We start from the raw sequence: 17313 nt of genomic DNA on the forward strand, positions 1-17313 counted from the left end.
TTTATATTTCCAATGTTGCAGCTGGATTTTGATTTATGTTGAATTTGGAGATACGTAAGTATGTACCTATGTATGAGAAGTTCCCTTTCGTTCTCAATAGATACGCGATGAAAGCTTCGAATATGACACGTCGATAAAAAAAACTAAATGAGGCAAATAAATTTTCAGTTACGGTACACGGTGTAGATTTCAACCCGGAGGCAAATTCAGTTACTACCTCGCGGACCTCATACTTCACCATGTTTATACTACAGCTCGTTATACAGAATTTGAGTAACTAATTTGGCTACGCGATTTTTTTACTGGTTGAATTAAAAAAATTTCAATGAGAGAATTATCAAAAAGTCGGGAAAATTTTCTCTCAAACATTGAAAAGATTCCACTAGTTACTATTTTACGTCTGTTGTATTTTGCATAATAATAATAATAATAACATCAGAGGCCAGCGATGAGGCGAAAAGATTTCATCGAGAATTACCGTAAGATGTTTCAGTATGCAATGAAACAAATATGCTTTTTTCTTTCATTTCGAAATGCATGTCACTGTACACGTGATATATAAAAAGACCGTACGCATCACGGTGTATAAATTCGTACTGTAATTGTTATTATTGTTATGAAAATTATTATTATATTGTATCGAGGTTCTTCACCTGGCCGCAGGGCGATTTCCATCTCCGCAGATGTAATGTAGCTGGAGGTTTCGAATAAAATGAAAGAATAACATTGTTTTATAATAGTTTTCACAAATTAGGTACCCGCAGGGTACATAATAAACGCGTACAGAGGCACGTTTCTGTGCACAAGGTATACTCGTACGGGCTGGTGCTGTATATATGAGGCATTCCACATCAAACCGACCTACCTATGATCATTGGCGATTTTAAAAATTTTTACGCAAAGTATAAAGTGTACAAAGAGAACATCTTTCACCCAATTTTATATTTTTTTGACCACGGGTTTGATTTTGATTGCTTCCACGAACGCGAAAACCAAATTTTCGAATAAATAGCTCTAATTCATTGGCATTGAATTGTTCTCATGAATTTTTTGTTAAAAAAAAAAAAATTTTGAAACAAAGATAGAAATGGGAAAGCTTTTGGTGTACAGGGAATAAGCGAACCAAGTAATCGAAAAGTGAGAAAAAAACGTATAAAATATAAAAGTCAATTTCGTAAATTTATATTTAATTCGATTTTTCTAATTTTTTTATTATTTTCGCCTGTAGCTTTTAAACCAAAATCTTGCCCATTTCTATCTTGCTTTCGAAATTTTCGTTTTTTAACAAAGAATTTACGAGAACAATTAAATTAAGGCCAATCGATTACGGCTATTTATTCGACAATTGGGTTTTCGTGTTTTTGGAAGCAGTAAAAATCAAACCCATGGGCCAACAAATCTAAAACGCTGCGAAGGACAATTTTTTTGTACGCTCTACACCGTACTTAAATATGAAAAAAAGTCTGCGTGTCAGACGTAGTTCGGTTTGAGGTGGAATGCCTCATACATATTACTTGAGTTGATACACATCACACATGCATACGATAAAACGCTCAACACATCTCAAATAATACATAACGTAACGCAAACCTCAACTTTTATCCTGTATTATACATTTTAGGAACATTATATACCGCACATACATGCGGCATAATGTACAAGATTAAAAAGCAGTTTCGAGTTTCGTTCCGCGATTTCGCGAATAAAGAAGCCGCGGGGACTCGCACAAAATCATCAACAGGCACAGAACCTCAGGGCACGAGACAGACGTCGGGAAATTTCTTTTCTCCGACTTTCTTCGATTTTTTTTTTTTTTTTTTTTTTTTTAATAATATGCTTGTGCTTTTTTGTCTCCCTAGCCTTTCATTTTGTTCGAGTGTCCGAATCTTTTATTTCAATTTTTTCGACAATCTTGCGCGTCTCATCCTCAACCTCATCCTCGTCCACCTCATCTTCCTCCGATTGATCCTCGTCTTTCTCTATTATTCTTCATACGGCTCGTTTGAATTTCTCCAAGGCAAGTAACGTCGCGTGCACAAATAAAACACGTTCCCGTGTACGTAATACAATATTCTTATGGCTGAATCCATCGCAAATCATGCAGGCCAGCAGAGGTCATATTTCAGAATTGCTCGTAACCGAAGTATGCTCTATCTTCGCCAAAATAAGCGGACACGTATATTTTATTATTACCTAAATAAATTTTTCACGTCCGATACCGATTTTTTAAGATTATAAAATAATTCTACGTGTTTTCTGATATTTAACGTTTAATTTCCGAAAAATTAAAACCAATTCTGCAATTTTCGAGGTTTTTTTGCAATTTTTATTGGAGACTGTTATTAGAGAACGGCAAAAAAAAAAAAACCTCTTGGCACGTTTCGGTAAAATTTTCATAATCTTACCCAATAAGTTCCAAGTTCGGTAAACTTTAAACGACAGAGAGACAAAAATTTGTGATCGTGCATGAGTGTAGGATTATAATATACCGAAGAACTCCAACAACTGTATTGCTACAAATGGTGTCCATCCGACGATACGTGAAATCTATGCAACACAGGTTCCTAGATTTTGATCACGCCGCGCGGCGCGACGGAGCTGAGAAAAATGAAAAATATCTTTTTAAGCCTGCAGCGTCATAAATGCGAAAGAATGGAAGAGGGTAAATTTCGGAATCCACTTAGCTCGCGGCGTCGCGCCATCCTCGGGGGTGGAAACGTCGACGCATGGAGCCGTTTCACGGTGGTCTGTTCAGTTTTGGTGTTTACGGGGAAGTGGATGGTAGGTAGACCGTGCAAACACTGGTGTTCGACTACAATGGGCTTAAAATTAGTTACGAGGCCGGAGGCTGGATTAGAGATCGATAACAAATGATAATCAATTGATTGGAAGTTGTTGACCCATTCGTTGAACAAGTTGCGGAGTATGTATACACGTATACTATCTATAATCTATACCTGCGCACCTGGAGCACCACATATCATACACATACACATTTACGGTTGGGCGGTAGGTACTTACCGATCGTAAACTGTGTACAAAGCCGGCATTACACGCGCCTAGATAAAATCACGACTAACCTGCAGGAATACACGCCAGGATATTCCCGGCAATAAACGATTCAACAAATGAACCAATTCTGGTCTATTTTCCCCTTGCTGCTGCTGCTTTCTCTATAAATCTATGTGTACAACTGCAACGATGAAAAATAAATTATGCATCTCGAAATCGATGGCAGAACCGCCGATATAACGAGACCGGCGAGCTATAGTGATCTGATTATTACTTTGTATGAGAGAAAATTTGTGCTGTGCGGTGAACATTCAGGATAAATTCGAAGGGAAAATCAGGTAAATCCGATTCTGCAAACACGTACCTGTAACGTGAACAGGGAAAAAAAAAAAATTTGACGACAAACGTATACGTACACGTAGAGAAGAAAATAATTCGCTGGGCCAGCAAATTTCACCGTCAGTGTCGATATGGAGAGGGTAAGAAAATTTAGTGCAACATTAAAAAATCTCGCAAGTTAAAATATGAAATAACGGGTTTGCTTATACGTCGGGAAGCCCACTTGACTGATTGTTGAAAAAACGTTTGATATTTTAGTAAAACTTCTCGCTTCGAGAGCCCAAATTTTCGCTGCTTTTTGTATCCACAATAAAATTGACTAGTCAGGCGAATTATTTTTTACCGTGTACAGACGGTTGAGATGCTGCTGTCAGAAATGTGACACACACTTCGAAATACTTATTCGAAAACAAGTTTATCTGATTTTCAGGTAAAAGTAATGAAAATTTGATGTGATTTTCAAAGTACGTAATATAATTCCTCCGTATTTTTCCACGGAACGACTTTCCTTGTCCGTTTCTCTTTTTGCTACAGTAATTTCTTTGCGCTTGTATACGTGCGCGAAATTACTTGCGCACACGAAACACGGAGGAACTGACGTAGCACCCTCCAGGTAACTCCAGGAGTGGAGGTATAATTGAGGTTTATCCGAGCGGCAACCCCGGGCGGAGGCGAGGGTAATGGGGATACAATCGAAGGTTCAGGGGTTACTCGGGGAGAACGAATGTGTGCCCGGTGTCCGTTTTAATCAGGACATTACCGAACAATGACCATGCGTCCCTACGTCTTACGGTATACCTACAACGTAGGAAGAAGGATGGATACATCCTGGGCCATGGCGGAAAGCGCAGTCTGGTGTACGATGTCGAGAAAACTGAGCTTTTCGGAAGATCGAGAACAAACCGAATCCTTTGAAAAATACAGGCTTTGTTATTGGGATTGTCACTTTGAAAAAAAAAGTCAAAGTGATGCAATATTTAGTAGAACAGGTACGTTATTTATTACGTACCTATCATTAATTTACCCAACATCAGTGATTTGAAACACCAAGAATTCGAAAAACGATCTGACTAACGTTAAAATTACGAACTTAGGTTACGTGGTATAAAATGGCGCCGACAACCAGGCTCTGACGTCACGAGGACGGTTTCCAATACTCGGTGAAACGAATTAAACCGTGAAAAGGGCAAATGCAAAATTTGACTTCGGTGCTCCCGCGTGCGATACGAAAATAAATTCTCAGAAATCGACTTACGTCAAAACAGCCCAACTCAAGCCTCGTTCCATAACCATATATGAGATCGGAACGAAGTTGCGTACTTACATTCGTATAAAGATTGACGATTACGCGACATTGCAAATTTATACTCTGGCCGTTATGACTTGGGATGATACAAATTGGAGCAGGGGTGTTTCGCTAAGAGAAACGTGACGCCATTGTTACAATATTTCACGATTCCTTACATTTTATGAAGTGACTACGGGCTTCACGCCTCACTTTTCAAAGCTTTAGTCAAACTTCAACGGCATCTGTTCCATCTCAGCCCATGTAACGCTTATAATTAGCGGAAGATCGGATCGATTCCCGACGCGATTCGTCACCCGTTATGTAATCTTCATATTATCGCCAATTTTATGTAACGTGCATAGCAATGCTTTCCCTTATTTCACTCATTTCAATCACTTTGAATAAAAAAAATTCTCTAGTTGAGATATAAATTTGTTATGAAAACATGTGAATAATACAAAGAAAGGGACTTGAAGCTAACTTCGTAGCGTCGTCGTCGCGTCTTAAAATCGCTGTAACTTCACGAGTTTTCCCTGATCTCTTATGGGATGAAGTTGGTAATGTTAATGTCACAATACAGCGAGAGGAAAACTATGGAGAAATTATTATTGCATGTTATTTTATAATAAATTTTGAGGAATTGGCTTTACAAAATATAAGTATATTTTGTTTGTTGTGGTTTACTAAATTTCAGACCTACTTGAAGATGTAAAGTAATGATTTTTTCCAAACATGCGTCGTTTACAGTAACGTTACTAACTTCAACATCATGATTTTTTGGGTGTAGGGAAGATTACGGGAGATTACTTGACTAAAATGCATTTTACTTTGATTGGGTGATTTCTCATGGTTTTTAACATTTCATATAATTTCTAAAGGTAACAAAGTAATTTCTGTATGATCCTAATTGATTTCTCATTACTACCAATGATTCCTGATGTAGAATTTTATTTCAATATTAAATAAATCATTTCGAATGGTATTGACACCACGATTACTTGAATGGAAAAACTCCTTGAATTGGGGATTGTCGGTATCCAAATTTTATCGAAATTTCGGCTTTGACGGAATAAGCTTCCGGTTAATCGACAAAGCCATAGAAACTGAAAAAAACGCGACTGAAATATCGCGTACAAGATTATAGCCTCTGAAATATTGCGATAAAATTTAGTGTTTTTTTTTATAACATATCGAGTATCGAAGCAGCAACTAGAGAACGTCTCCTTACGCTGTAACTCGTGATAGCATCTATCGACATGTAATTGGCTCCGCTAATATTAGGTATCTTTTGTCTGCCTCTACAACGTTGTACACGCCTCGATGCTGAAACCGATTGTTGATACGGCAATAATTATCAGTGTCAAATTATAATACGGAGGTTGTTCCGAGTTCTATCCCCAGCTAGAAATATCACGTATCACGTACAAGTGACACAAAGGCAGATACAAGATGACTCGTCCGATGTTACGCACCGTTTAGTTCATATTTTGTGTGGCTGACAATAAATTCATTTCCGCTAATGCTGTACAGATCGATTGCTGATAAAGCATAGAACAAGTGGTACCCATGCATGAGCATACATAAGAGATCGTAAGTTTGATTTTCGTTAATGATTTTAATTCTCCAGGTGGGCAGATAAACGGACGAATAAAAAGGCGTTTCATTCATTGTTAAACGAATCAACCTACTGAGCCAAACGTACATTTTTGTTGTACGTCATGCCTCGTAACGTCAGGATTCAAAAAACAAATGAAATTAACCGAAGATATTATTAAGTACATATAGTTTACACCGAGCAGCTTATTATTAAAGATATGGTTTTAAGCACCCTCTAAAAGCCCTTAATTACCGTGCTACGTGAACTTGCGTTGTAATATCGAGTTGCAAGTTGTGCGGCATTAAATTACATACCACATAATCCTATACGTACGGATACTTACGCGTTTGCACGGTACATCCAGCGTATTATAAGCATCGATATATAAACGCACGTCAATTACACAGCTCGAGGAGCATTCGTTGGGTTCTCAACAGACAAATGATTATCGCGAAATACCACGACGTCACATATGTATAATATTATACGACGTGTAGTTTACAGTACATACACAGAGACGAGGCCAATGCCGCGGTTCGTCCCCATCGGATTTAGGATTCATTAAGCATACGTTACATACACACTTCGTAAATTGTGATAGGAGGCCGGATGGGGCCGCGGTGAGTGACGCTAAAAGCCTCTGGATGAGAATCGCGTAAATTACCCAACCCCTGCACCAGTTGGAACAACGTGCAACGACACGACTCGGACGATGGCGCGTGTACGTATCTACGCGAGGCTTCGTGAAGGTACCAACTCGTTTCATCGGATACACGCGCACGACCCCCAAAGGAATCCGCCGACACAACCGCACGTCGTCCACTCTGAGCGAATGTAAAACACGCCGCCAGGTAACCGCGACGTACAACGTGATGAAACATGTAATGCACTGACACGCGACGATAAAGTCGCCTCGACGCCGCCCGTTCTACGCACATTTTCGCCCCGGATATTATATCCCAACTGTGACGATTCCCCGCGGTGAGTTGTCCGGCTTTTCTTCTCCGCGAAAAAAAGAAACGAGGAAAAAAAAAAATATTCGTCATAATTTTAACAACTTAAGCGAGTACGAGCTTGCACGGTAGGCTGCGATTACTTCAACGCGGCAAAGACGCGTTGACAACGTGAAAGATTTTACTCTCAACGCAAATCTACGGAGAGCGGTAAAATCTCCCTTCAGATACTGTTTTTAAAAAGCAGAGGAGTTTCAATGATTTTTCTTTCTACATTATTTGATTCATGACTCGATCTGAGGTTTTTCGCATACGCGGAGAACCGTCAGTTTTAACATGTTCGAATTGAAATATTATTATTACTATTACTATTATTATCGTCATCATGTTATTAGTTTACAGTTACTTACAGCTACAGTTGGAAAGATTCTACAACGTATTTACGTTTCACATCCTCAGGGAAACATGTCGAAGAGAAATATGATATTGTGATTTTTCCCTCAAGTTTTTCATGATTTTTCACCTTGATGTTTTTGGGAAAAAATCTAAACGGGTTTAACGGGGTCGGGTAGGTTTGTTCGACGAGCCTGTTAACGGAGAAATGATAATAAGGATGAAAGAGAAATGGGATTGAATCGAGGCCGATATTCGCGAATGTGTAATCGGCAGTGGTAACGGGGAAAAGTTTAATAATCGAGGCCCGCGAGTAGCGTAGGTAATACTCGTAGCACGGAGGGTAATTTGAACCGGCAACCGTTTGCACTGGTCAGTACGTCCCGACATGCAGGCCTCTACATATATCCTCGGCACTCGTCACGCTCTGCCTGCCTACGCCGTCGGCAATCACCGGGTATTCATGCCCTACCCTCCCACACCCTCCACCCCCGCCTCGCCCAGCATCCCCCCGAGGGTGCACCATGCAGCAGGGAACGCGCGCGCAATCCTGGAATTATATTCACAGGGTTATTCGGCGCCGCGTGCAGTGCGGCATCGATAGGAAGTATTTACACGGGGTTGCAGGTTCGTTGCTTGATCAGCCCAGCAGTCGATGATCCGCGTTACAATTATCAACCCCCCAACCCCGGGGTTCGAACAGTATTTTGATTAAATTTCTTCCCTCACCTTTTACGCTTATATATATATATACACACACAACGCGTTATAATTATGCCGAATTTACTCGCGTGTGATATTTTGTATTATGTTATACATTTCCTCCCTTGCGTGTGAAAATTTATATTTATAGTTAATTCGTTTGATTTTTTTAATTCAGTTTTTGAATAAATAACATTGTTGAGAATGATCGTGAATTTAGTACACGTTTAGTGTACAAACTGTACTGTAATTTCAGTCAATTTATGAATCAGGTTGGAAATATCCAAATTCGGTGCAGCGATGTGAATTACTATGTATTTGTCTTAAATTTAAAATGAAAATTTTTGACAATACTAAAATTCATAGGAAAAATACAAAAAAGTAATTTGAATTCAGTAAATTGTGTAGTAAATTTATTGTATTTGTAAATTGCGTAGACAGTAAATGTATAGTGCGTTCATTGTTCCGTATCCGAATAAAACTTTCAATACAGTATAGGAAGTACCGTACACAAATTTTTATCAGTGCATTCGGAGAGTCGATTAATTTTTTTTTTTTTTTTTGTTTTCATTTACTGATGTTTGAATAATTTCTTGTACAAGTCTTTGTCTCCAAACACGAAGCTGACGTAGGTATTATTATGCATCATTAGATGCAAGAAGCTTCGTTCCGAAAATCACGCACATTTGAAAATTAACTATATCTACGTATGCGTAAGAATAATAAACAGTAATATGAACAGCAACAGGACCCATGTATACACTGTTAGAAGTGTTTGTGATTTTACTAAACTTTTGTTAAGCAAAATTAGAGCAAACGTAGAATTTCTGAGTAGCAAAGTGGAATCGCCATACGTTTAAAAAAAAATCTAATAACAAAATCAGAAATTTTAAAATCCTTGTTGAAAAAATACGCAACTGCTTTTCAAATTTGCCAAACTTGTCGTATAAATACTATTTGTGTGTTAATTACACTAATATTGTTCGAAATTTCTTGTATATTTTTGTAAATGTACTAAATATGCGCATAACTTTACTCGGGGTTTCTACTGAATCATTAACATTTTGTTTACAATTTTCCTGTCACAAGTCACAGATCGGAACCGTTTTCGAGTTGTGAAACACATAGAAGAGGCGAGGAAAGAAAAACTCACATAATTGAAATTTAAATTCGTAACTTTGTTTTGCGAATTGCCTTAATAATCATTTCTTCAATACTAGATGATACATAATTTTAAAAGTCAAGCGAACGAGAATTGTTCCTAAATCAACATAAGTTATGAAAGATTGGTTCACTTTTCATGCGAGCGATTGGCGCAAGCGGCGTTTCTCGATTAAATTCAAGATACGTTTTAGTCATCAGGGAGTTGATTATAATTAGGCTAAACAAAAAAGAAAGCGATGTGTATCTATCCTGAATATAAAAAAATACTCTACACTTTAATGATCCTTAGTTTTTTGAAATTACTAAATCTCTACGGAAAATTCAGTTTACCACGTTCTGTAGGAAAGACTTGTTCATTGGTTTATAGTTTGTAAATTAGTTCTAAGTTAATTTAGAGTTATTTGTAAGTGTTTCATTGATAGAAAATAAGTTCAAGATTGATAAACAACGCTCTTTTCACGGGATCGTTGTGAAAAGGGAGGAGAAGGCATTCGGTAAACCATGTTGTAAAAATTGAGACGTTTTGCGAATAATAAATAAAGTTATTCACGAATTTCGTAGCGCTGGTGTCATCAAGTGTACTGGAAAATTTTATTTCAATTCATTATTCAATTTAAGCCGTTCCACCTCTGTTGTGAGAGTTCATCAGAGAGATTCTGGCAACTTTAGTTTATCTAAACGGAAAATTCTTCCATAAAACGAAAGACCAGGATTTAACCAGCAAAAATTCACAAAACTTAAAAGGAAACAGCTCAAAAAAAGAACCAATTTATCTTAAAAGAAATTGACGAGACTTCTCTTAACGAACCAAATAAATAAATAACCGTAATAAAATAAAGTGGAAGATAGAAATTCGAGAGACAACACATCGCAATGTTCACTAAAATGGATACGCAAATGTACATTCATATCGCTTTTACAGGGTACATTGACGTTAAAAATTTCCTTTGTAATGTGACAAAACAAATGAATCGTTAATTAACCATACCGTATACGGATAAGGCTCCCTACACGTGTTGAGTAAATTTTACAACAAACTCGTTTAACAGCGTATCATAACTGATCGTGTACGTATACTCGAAGATTCTGGGTATGTAAGTGCAGAGCGTGATGGCATTTTGCCACGTCGTTCTATTACCGTCGAAACGAGATCGTTAAAGCGAAGCGAGGACAATTTTGTCGCCAAAAACCCTCGAGCTGCGTTATGCGGGGAATCTACAACATACCAATTCACATCGGTTTAATTTAACCTGAGAAGATCCCGGTGTTTGCCCGCAAGCATAACCTACCAGCGATATATCCATGTCACATGTCATTACACACGTAACGTAACGTAACACATCCCCCCTCTCCTCACCTCCCCTCCACACTTCTTACATATAACGTTTGCCGAAACTATATACATAATTGTAAATTAGTTTGAATTAGCGGGTTTTACGCGCGCATAAATCGGGATTAGAGTTCGGGATTAGACTTCCTTAAGTATCGATTAGACGGCGAACGCAATAATCAGGACATTGCACAATTCATCCCCTTGACAATTGACGCATTTCCTTACACGTGTAATCCGGATAAATTTCGATCAGAAGTATTGTATCGCAAAGTATATGCGTGAGATAAAAGATAGTTATTTTTTCGTTCAGCGGGAATCTTTATTATTTCTTCTTTTCTCTTGAGCAGCGTTAAGTCATTGTAAAAACAAGTGAAAAATTCGAATGCGTATTTTGTTTGTCGAATACGAGACTTTTCAAGCTTGGAAGCGAAAATAAAAAAAATACCGTCGACATTTTCACACAATTCGGTGAGTTACGAATTTTTACTATTTCCATCCATTGGCAATGAGCGGCGATACCGCAAAAAGTGACTAGCGTCATTGCTCATTCCGTATAAGATAAGAACCGACCAATAGCTTACCGAGACGACGAAGAGAATGATACTCGCGCCGAAATCTTCCGGAGGATAGGTACCTACTTATCGGGGCTGCGGTCAGCTTATAGCCAATGGCCAGCGACGAGGAGGCTAATTGTGAAAGCCACGCCTCAATCGAGGCGCGATGAGTGCACCATAAGAGTACTGGCCGTACGAGATCACGAGGTTTTTACCGTGTAACTTGGGAAATTTGGGCGAAATTTTTTAATGATCGATTAATTTACATCTTTCATTAAAATCTGTTACAGAAATTATGGCGAAATATCGGAAACATCGAGGCGAAAAAGCTGTTCGATTTGACGTGGAATCACTCATATGTACACGAATCACATGCAACTTGTGTGGCGAATGGTCTGTCGGTTGCTCAGTCAGGATCCAATAATGAATCTAGCCGATTAATATTCATGAATCTTCTTCAAAGTATTACAGCTTATACAATATTTGTGAACTGCATACCGGACCGGATGTGAGATGAAAATTTTCACGACTCACGGTTCATGTAGATCAACTTACCGATTTATACCTACTCACAGCGGGAGCGTAAAAACTCCAGAGATGAAAATGTTCGACAAGCTGTTCAAAAATCTTATCTTCAAACGCGTTATAGAAATTAATTTACCGAAGAATTTCAATGCTTGAGATATCTGCAAAAGACAGTCATAGTATAATAATTGGCACGATCGTCATTCGTTCGTGTTTTTGATTTTTTGTTGTTCGAAAATTTTTGCTGCAACATTTCTAATTTTTTTATAGTTACATATTATATTTACGAACTTTGACGACCTGTGGAAAACGGTTTACCATGGTTATAAATATACTCTGGTTGGAACGGGATCCGTTGGCATAATATCGAAAAACAGTGAGCTATCGTTACGTACTACGTTACGATCAGCAAATAGGTTGAGTCAGGTTTACATAATCGCCAAATTTGAAACGCCCGCCGAGCGGATTTAGTTTTTTTTTTAATTTATGTACACTGGCGTACATCTGCGGCCATTCCGCACGTGGCATTGTGTCTATAGATTTTGCGGACGCTCATACTCATACGACGTAGATTAGTCCTACAGATGGGAGAAGCTGGTGCTGGCATGCCGGTGTTATTGCTCGTTGAGTTTACGACGAGCGACGAGCCGATGGGGAATATTCGCCGTACGGTATAATTTCGTATGCCGTGAATGCAGAGCCTCGAGGCAATGATCTGTTCGTTAAAATTATAAATACTGTCGTCGGTGTAATATCCGAAAATATAGAAATCCGATCTGACTCAAGATCTCGGGATTTTCTTTTCCCCTGCGCGATTTTAATACCATGCATGATTTATGCATGCGCTATTTCGAGACGCAAATATCATCAATTTTGTCGGCTTTCAAGAGAACTGCACACGCGCAGCGTAATTTTTGTGTAGAACGAGGACAAGTTTGTAGACCAAATCTACTCCGGTTATACAGGTACAGGCCAAATCGCCCGGCAAGGCAAATTTGTCTAGCTAATCGTTGCGCGCCTCTTTGCATTATAATAATAACTGACGATCGGTAAATATTAACAACAACCATATTGACGAAATCGCGGGCTGTGTGGTTATTTGACTGGTTGAACGACTCGATCGTTTTATTCGATTTCCTACGAGTATTCGGTTGTTATATTGCTGCCGGCGAGGATGCGTGTGATATAAACTGAACTGAACGATAGTTGGGCTAATAATACAACTCTGCGACTCTACCATAAATTATGTAGTAATAGTATGTGCCGATGTGAGTATATACGTATCTGCTACCCGGTTTCGATCGATACCATTCCCATTGCTATGGAATTGTCACGTGACTATCGACGACACGCACCATGCTTTCAAAGTACGATGAACAAAAATGAGAGGACGACGAACCTCACTTGTGTTTGATCTTATTGTTGATACGAGTATTTATTCGTTTAGTCGCTTGTGATTGAAGCTAATAATCAATTTTCCCCTCATTCATATCGGCACACTTCGAGTATATTTTTCGCCCCCTTCAAAACCCGTTTCATATAATATCGATCAAATAATTTGCATGCGTACGAGATGCTCTTTGGCCGTCGGTTTAAAAAAAATCGAGCTACGCCATTTTTGCAACTCCATAATAATTAACACGCAATCTACGCTAATTAATCCAATTGTGAAAATCATTCGGTTGAATACCTACGATATATAGTCTGTAATTCGAGGGCGTTCATGTTTCACTTCTGAAACGTATTTATTTATGTCATTTTGTTTTTTTTTTTTCCTGTATCGCATAATTACAAACTGTTATATAATAACAATAAATAATCTTGTTGGGTGGTTGACATGAAAAAGTTCAGAGCGCGCATCCATTACTGCTTTATCCTTTTATTTTCGTTATTGTTTCATTGTTTGATTTGATTTACTAAAATCGCTCGCATAGATCGACAGGCTTGAATTTCTTCAATTTTCTACCTACTAGGTAGGTAGATTTGTTGCCAGTTCATTGGGATAAATTTCAAATTTTTCCTCGTACTTTTCAAAAGTATAAATAAGGTTTGAATCTTAAGATCATTATCAATTCATATAGACATAACTTTCTAAAAAAAAACGTTCAACGGTCAATACGTCAGATTTTCCGGCAGTGCAAATTTTTAAGACAAAATGAAAATCAGAGCTTGCCGACTAAAATTTGATGAAAAAACGGCAACAACGACTCGATGCACAATAAAATTTGATCGGTACTACAAAACGATTGCAAATGTATTTCCAACCAGCAGTTGTTGAATATCACGTAAATATTATTCCCAGTACAAAGGGGAACCGGTTCATGGTATAGAATCGATTACGCACTAGATCGTAAAGCGCTTAACGACCAACTAATTCGACAAAAGTAAAAGCAGGGAATTTTTTCACGTAAAAAGTGAAATTGTGCGGTCAACAATTTTCGATTGCTCTTCGTCTACCCAATTATTCGTTTCTCGTTTCAAGAGCCGAGTTTGCCAAAGGATTTCACGAACGCACAATACATCGAAAATATTACCATACAACAAATTACCACATTAATATTGAACATTGGGACGTTTTCCAATCAGTAATCATTCTCAAAGTCTTTTGAGTTCGGATTGCTATAAACATATGCTTTTATAAAAATTGACGCTAATCCTCCTTTGCTAAGGTTATTTGTAAATGTATGTACATGTATGCATATAACGTTTACAAAACAACTTGCGAATAAACGATATCAAATATTCAGCACGGTATATACAGCATATCTCTGCCCTTTTTGTAAATTTCAAACATAGGTGTCTGGTCGTAAGTAATTGTATTTTCTATTCCTTGGTAGGTAATAAGGGTAAATCTCCCCTTCTCTTTCTCAAAATCTTGTACTTTTGGAGCAGACTGTAAGTATTGAACCCCTTCAACGTTCAGTTTTATTTGTTTAATTCAACCTGATTAATTTCATAATACAACCTTATTATGCACAATTGTTTGATCTTTAAATTAAGAAAAAAAATCTCGCCAGCTCTATTGGAAGCTGAGATATTCGAAATTAATTTTCACTGTGTATTTGTTACACTCATTGCGACGAGATGTATACGGTTTGAATGTTGCCTGTCACGGGTTGTCGTAATAACATCGTGCGAACATTTTCCGATGCTCTCCTTCAAACGTCCAGATTACACTACATAAAACCGTTTGGTATAGGTGGTGTATGTTCATTGGATTAAAATGAGCCGGTATAAATCATCAGTAATTGTGAATAGTAAAAATACCGGCTTTGAGCAAACAAAACCTAAATAAACTCGGAGGTAATTCAAACACCCTATAGACACTCTCATAGATGGAGCAGGTATCGTTATACAGACATTCGAGAGGCACGTGTTCCTGGCCGAATCATTTGAATCAAAAATTGGGAGGAGAGGAAAAACCGTTTGAAAAGTCTCCGGTGATATTATTTGCGCCAATGATGATGATCTCGAATGAAACAATATAATCCGTATCGTGTAAGCGGAAATTGTACAAACTACGCATCAACAATTTGAGAAAAGATTTTGTAATTAGAACGTTGGAAGTGACTAATTGTAAACTTCGGAATTTTTTTCTTTCATTCTAACGCTCTGGGGCTTATTCTATTAACATCGCAGATATCGCTTATTCTTGTTAAGGAGGTGATCTAGTTGATTTCAACGTTGACGTATATATCTCCGAATATCGAAGCCCACGTATCTCAAACGCGTAAAAGGGCTCAACAGTCTCAATCTATACACAATTCTGAATAAAAACAATAAAATAGATTTTCATTTGGCGTAGAAATAACGAAACAGTACGGATTCTACGAAATCGCAATAGTAAATTCGTATAATTCATGCCATTTCTATATTTCTGCATCAAGTGAAAATCTATTGGAATGTTTCTTAATTCAGAACTGTGTATAGAATGGGTCGGTTAAGCCCATTTTTGCATTTCAGACACGTGGGCTCCGATATTTGGAGGTATACATACGTCAACGATGAAATCGACCAGAACATCCCCTTAACGATCATTGGGCGCAAATAACACTGCTGGATATTGATGAAACGATTTATCTCCGTTTCCAACTCTTGAATCGCGCCGCCGTTCGATTAATCCTCAATACAAATATCCGTAAATGCCAAGAGAAGAGCGAGAGTCTTTAGCTCTCTTAGCGGTCCACTTCGACGCGCGCTGCGGCAACTGATTCAATTCGGCGACGCTGCAAAGGAGGAGGGAGAGTGGATGAAAGGAGGAGAGGGGGGGGGGAGGGGAGGGGGAGGGATAAGGGAAGGGCTTTCAATAACGGGCGAGACGGCGGGGTCAAGTATTCCGGCGATTCGCATGGGGCGACAGCGACACTCGACGCGAGACGAAGTCCGTGTCGCGCCGAATACGCAGGAGCGGCGAGAGGATTAGCCACACGTGGAGAAGCGATAGGGAACCGTAGCGTAGCTTGACGAGGTTATGTTGGGTCGGTATCGCAGCGGGCGGAACGAATATCCCGCCTGTTCTCTCATCTACTTACCCGTTCATCCTGGGGACGCGAGTGGGAATCCAGGCTCTCCTCGATACCTCGGTGTCGAGTGGCGATAATGAACGACGATCAGTCACTGCAGGCGCACTCACTCCGCCACGCTTTCAAAACAACAGGTTGCATGTGACGAAAATATGGCTGCCACGCGAAAATCCCTTTCCGAGCCGTCAAACCGAGACAACCGATCCGGCAACGATACCGCGGCCTGTTTACGCCCCGAAATATCCGCCCGAAACCCGCCGCTCTGTCACTCTACAACTAGGGCACTTACCCGGCTTTAAATCGGCACCAAATCACCGGCTATCTTTACTTTTATTCGACAATAGTCCCAACGACCGACACACGACTACCTAGCCGTACACGAGATTGTCAGTGGCCCCACGTTATCCGACCGTTTTCGCTCCTCCGTCATCGTGGCGACACCTGTTCGCCTCGCTCCCAATCACTCGCCCACCCGAACACCGCTGTAGTTCCCGAAAAAACAAACGACGCTCACCTGAATCAGTCGCACCGACACCTGGCAAGATTTCTACCGATGCCGACTGCTCTGATGGTACTGTATCGACAAACGATCGACAACACCGACCGACGATCAGCCCGTACTGAATTCCGTGCTCGACTTCCTTTTATCAGTTGTACAAATCGTTGGATTAAAAATGTAAAGACAATCCACCCTTACTGACGCGTATTGACGCGGCAGCGCACGCAGTCGGCGGTAAAAAGAAGCTCGTGAAAATGGGTACCGACGTAACGGCAAAATTCCGCGAGTCAAAAATACGTAGGGGAAATAAAGAAGCGAGAAGGAAATAGAATGGAACGGTACCGGTTTTTCGAGGTGAGAACATAATCTAATGCATTCTCATTATTCCAGAATCTTGCACCCATTGCTGCATGCGCAAGATGTCTGTTGAT

At 39.2% G+C, this 17313-nt stretch overlaps 1 protein-coding gene across 1 annotated transcript in view; it reads right to left on the bottom strand.

Moving 5' to 3' along the window:
- LOC124302987 (polypyrimidine tract-binding protein 1) overlaps window positions 1-16757 on the bottom strand; it is a 350109-nt gene extending 333352 nt beyond the window's left edge. The window contains exon 1 of the mRNA XM_046759630.1: window positions 16393-16757. Coding sequence (XP_046615586.1) covers window positions 16393-16400 — 8 coding nt within the window. The 5' untranslated portion in view covers window positions 16401-16757. The remainder of the gene's footprint in view (window positions 1-16392) is intronic.
- Between the last annotated feature and the right edge of the window lie 556 nt (window positions 16758-17313).

Source organism: Neodiprion virginianus, chromosome 4 (genome assembly GCF_021901495.1).
Source record: "Neodiprion virginianus isolate iyNeoVirg1 chromosome 4, iyNeoVirg1.1, whole genome shotgun sequence".
Lineage (NCBI taxonomy): Eukaryota > Metazoa > Arthropoda > Insecta > Hymenoptera > Diprionidae > Neodiprion > Neodiprion virginianus.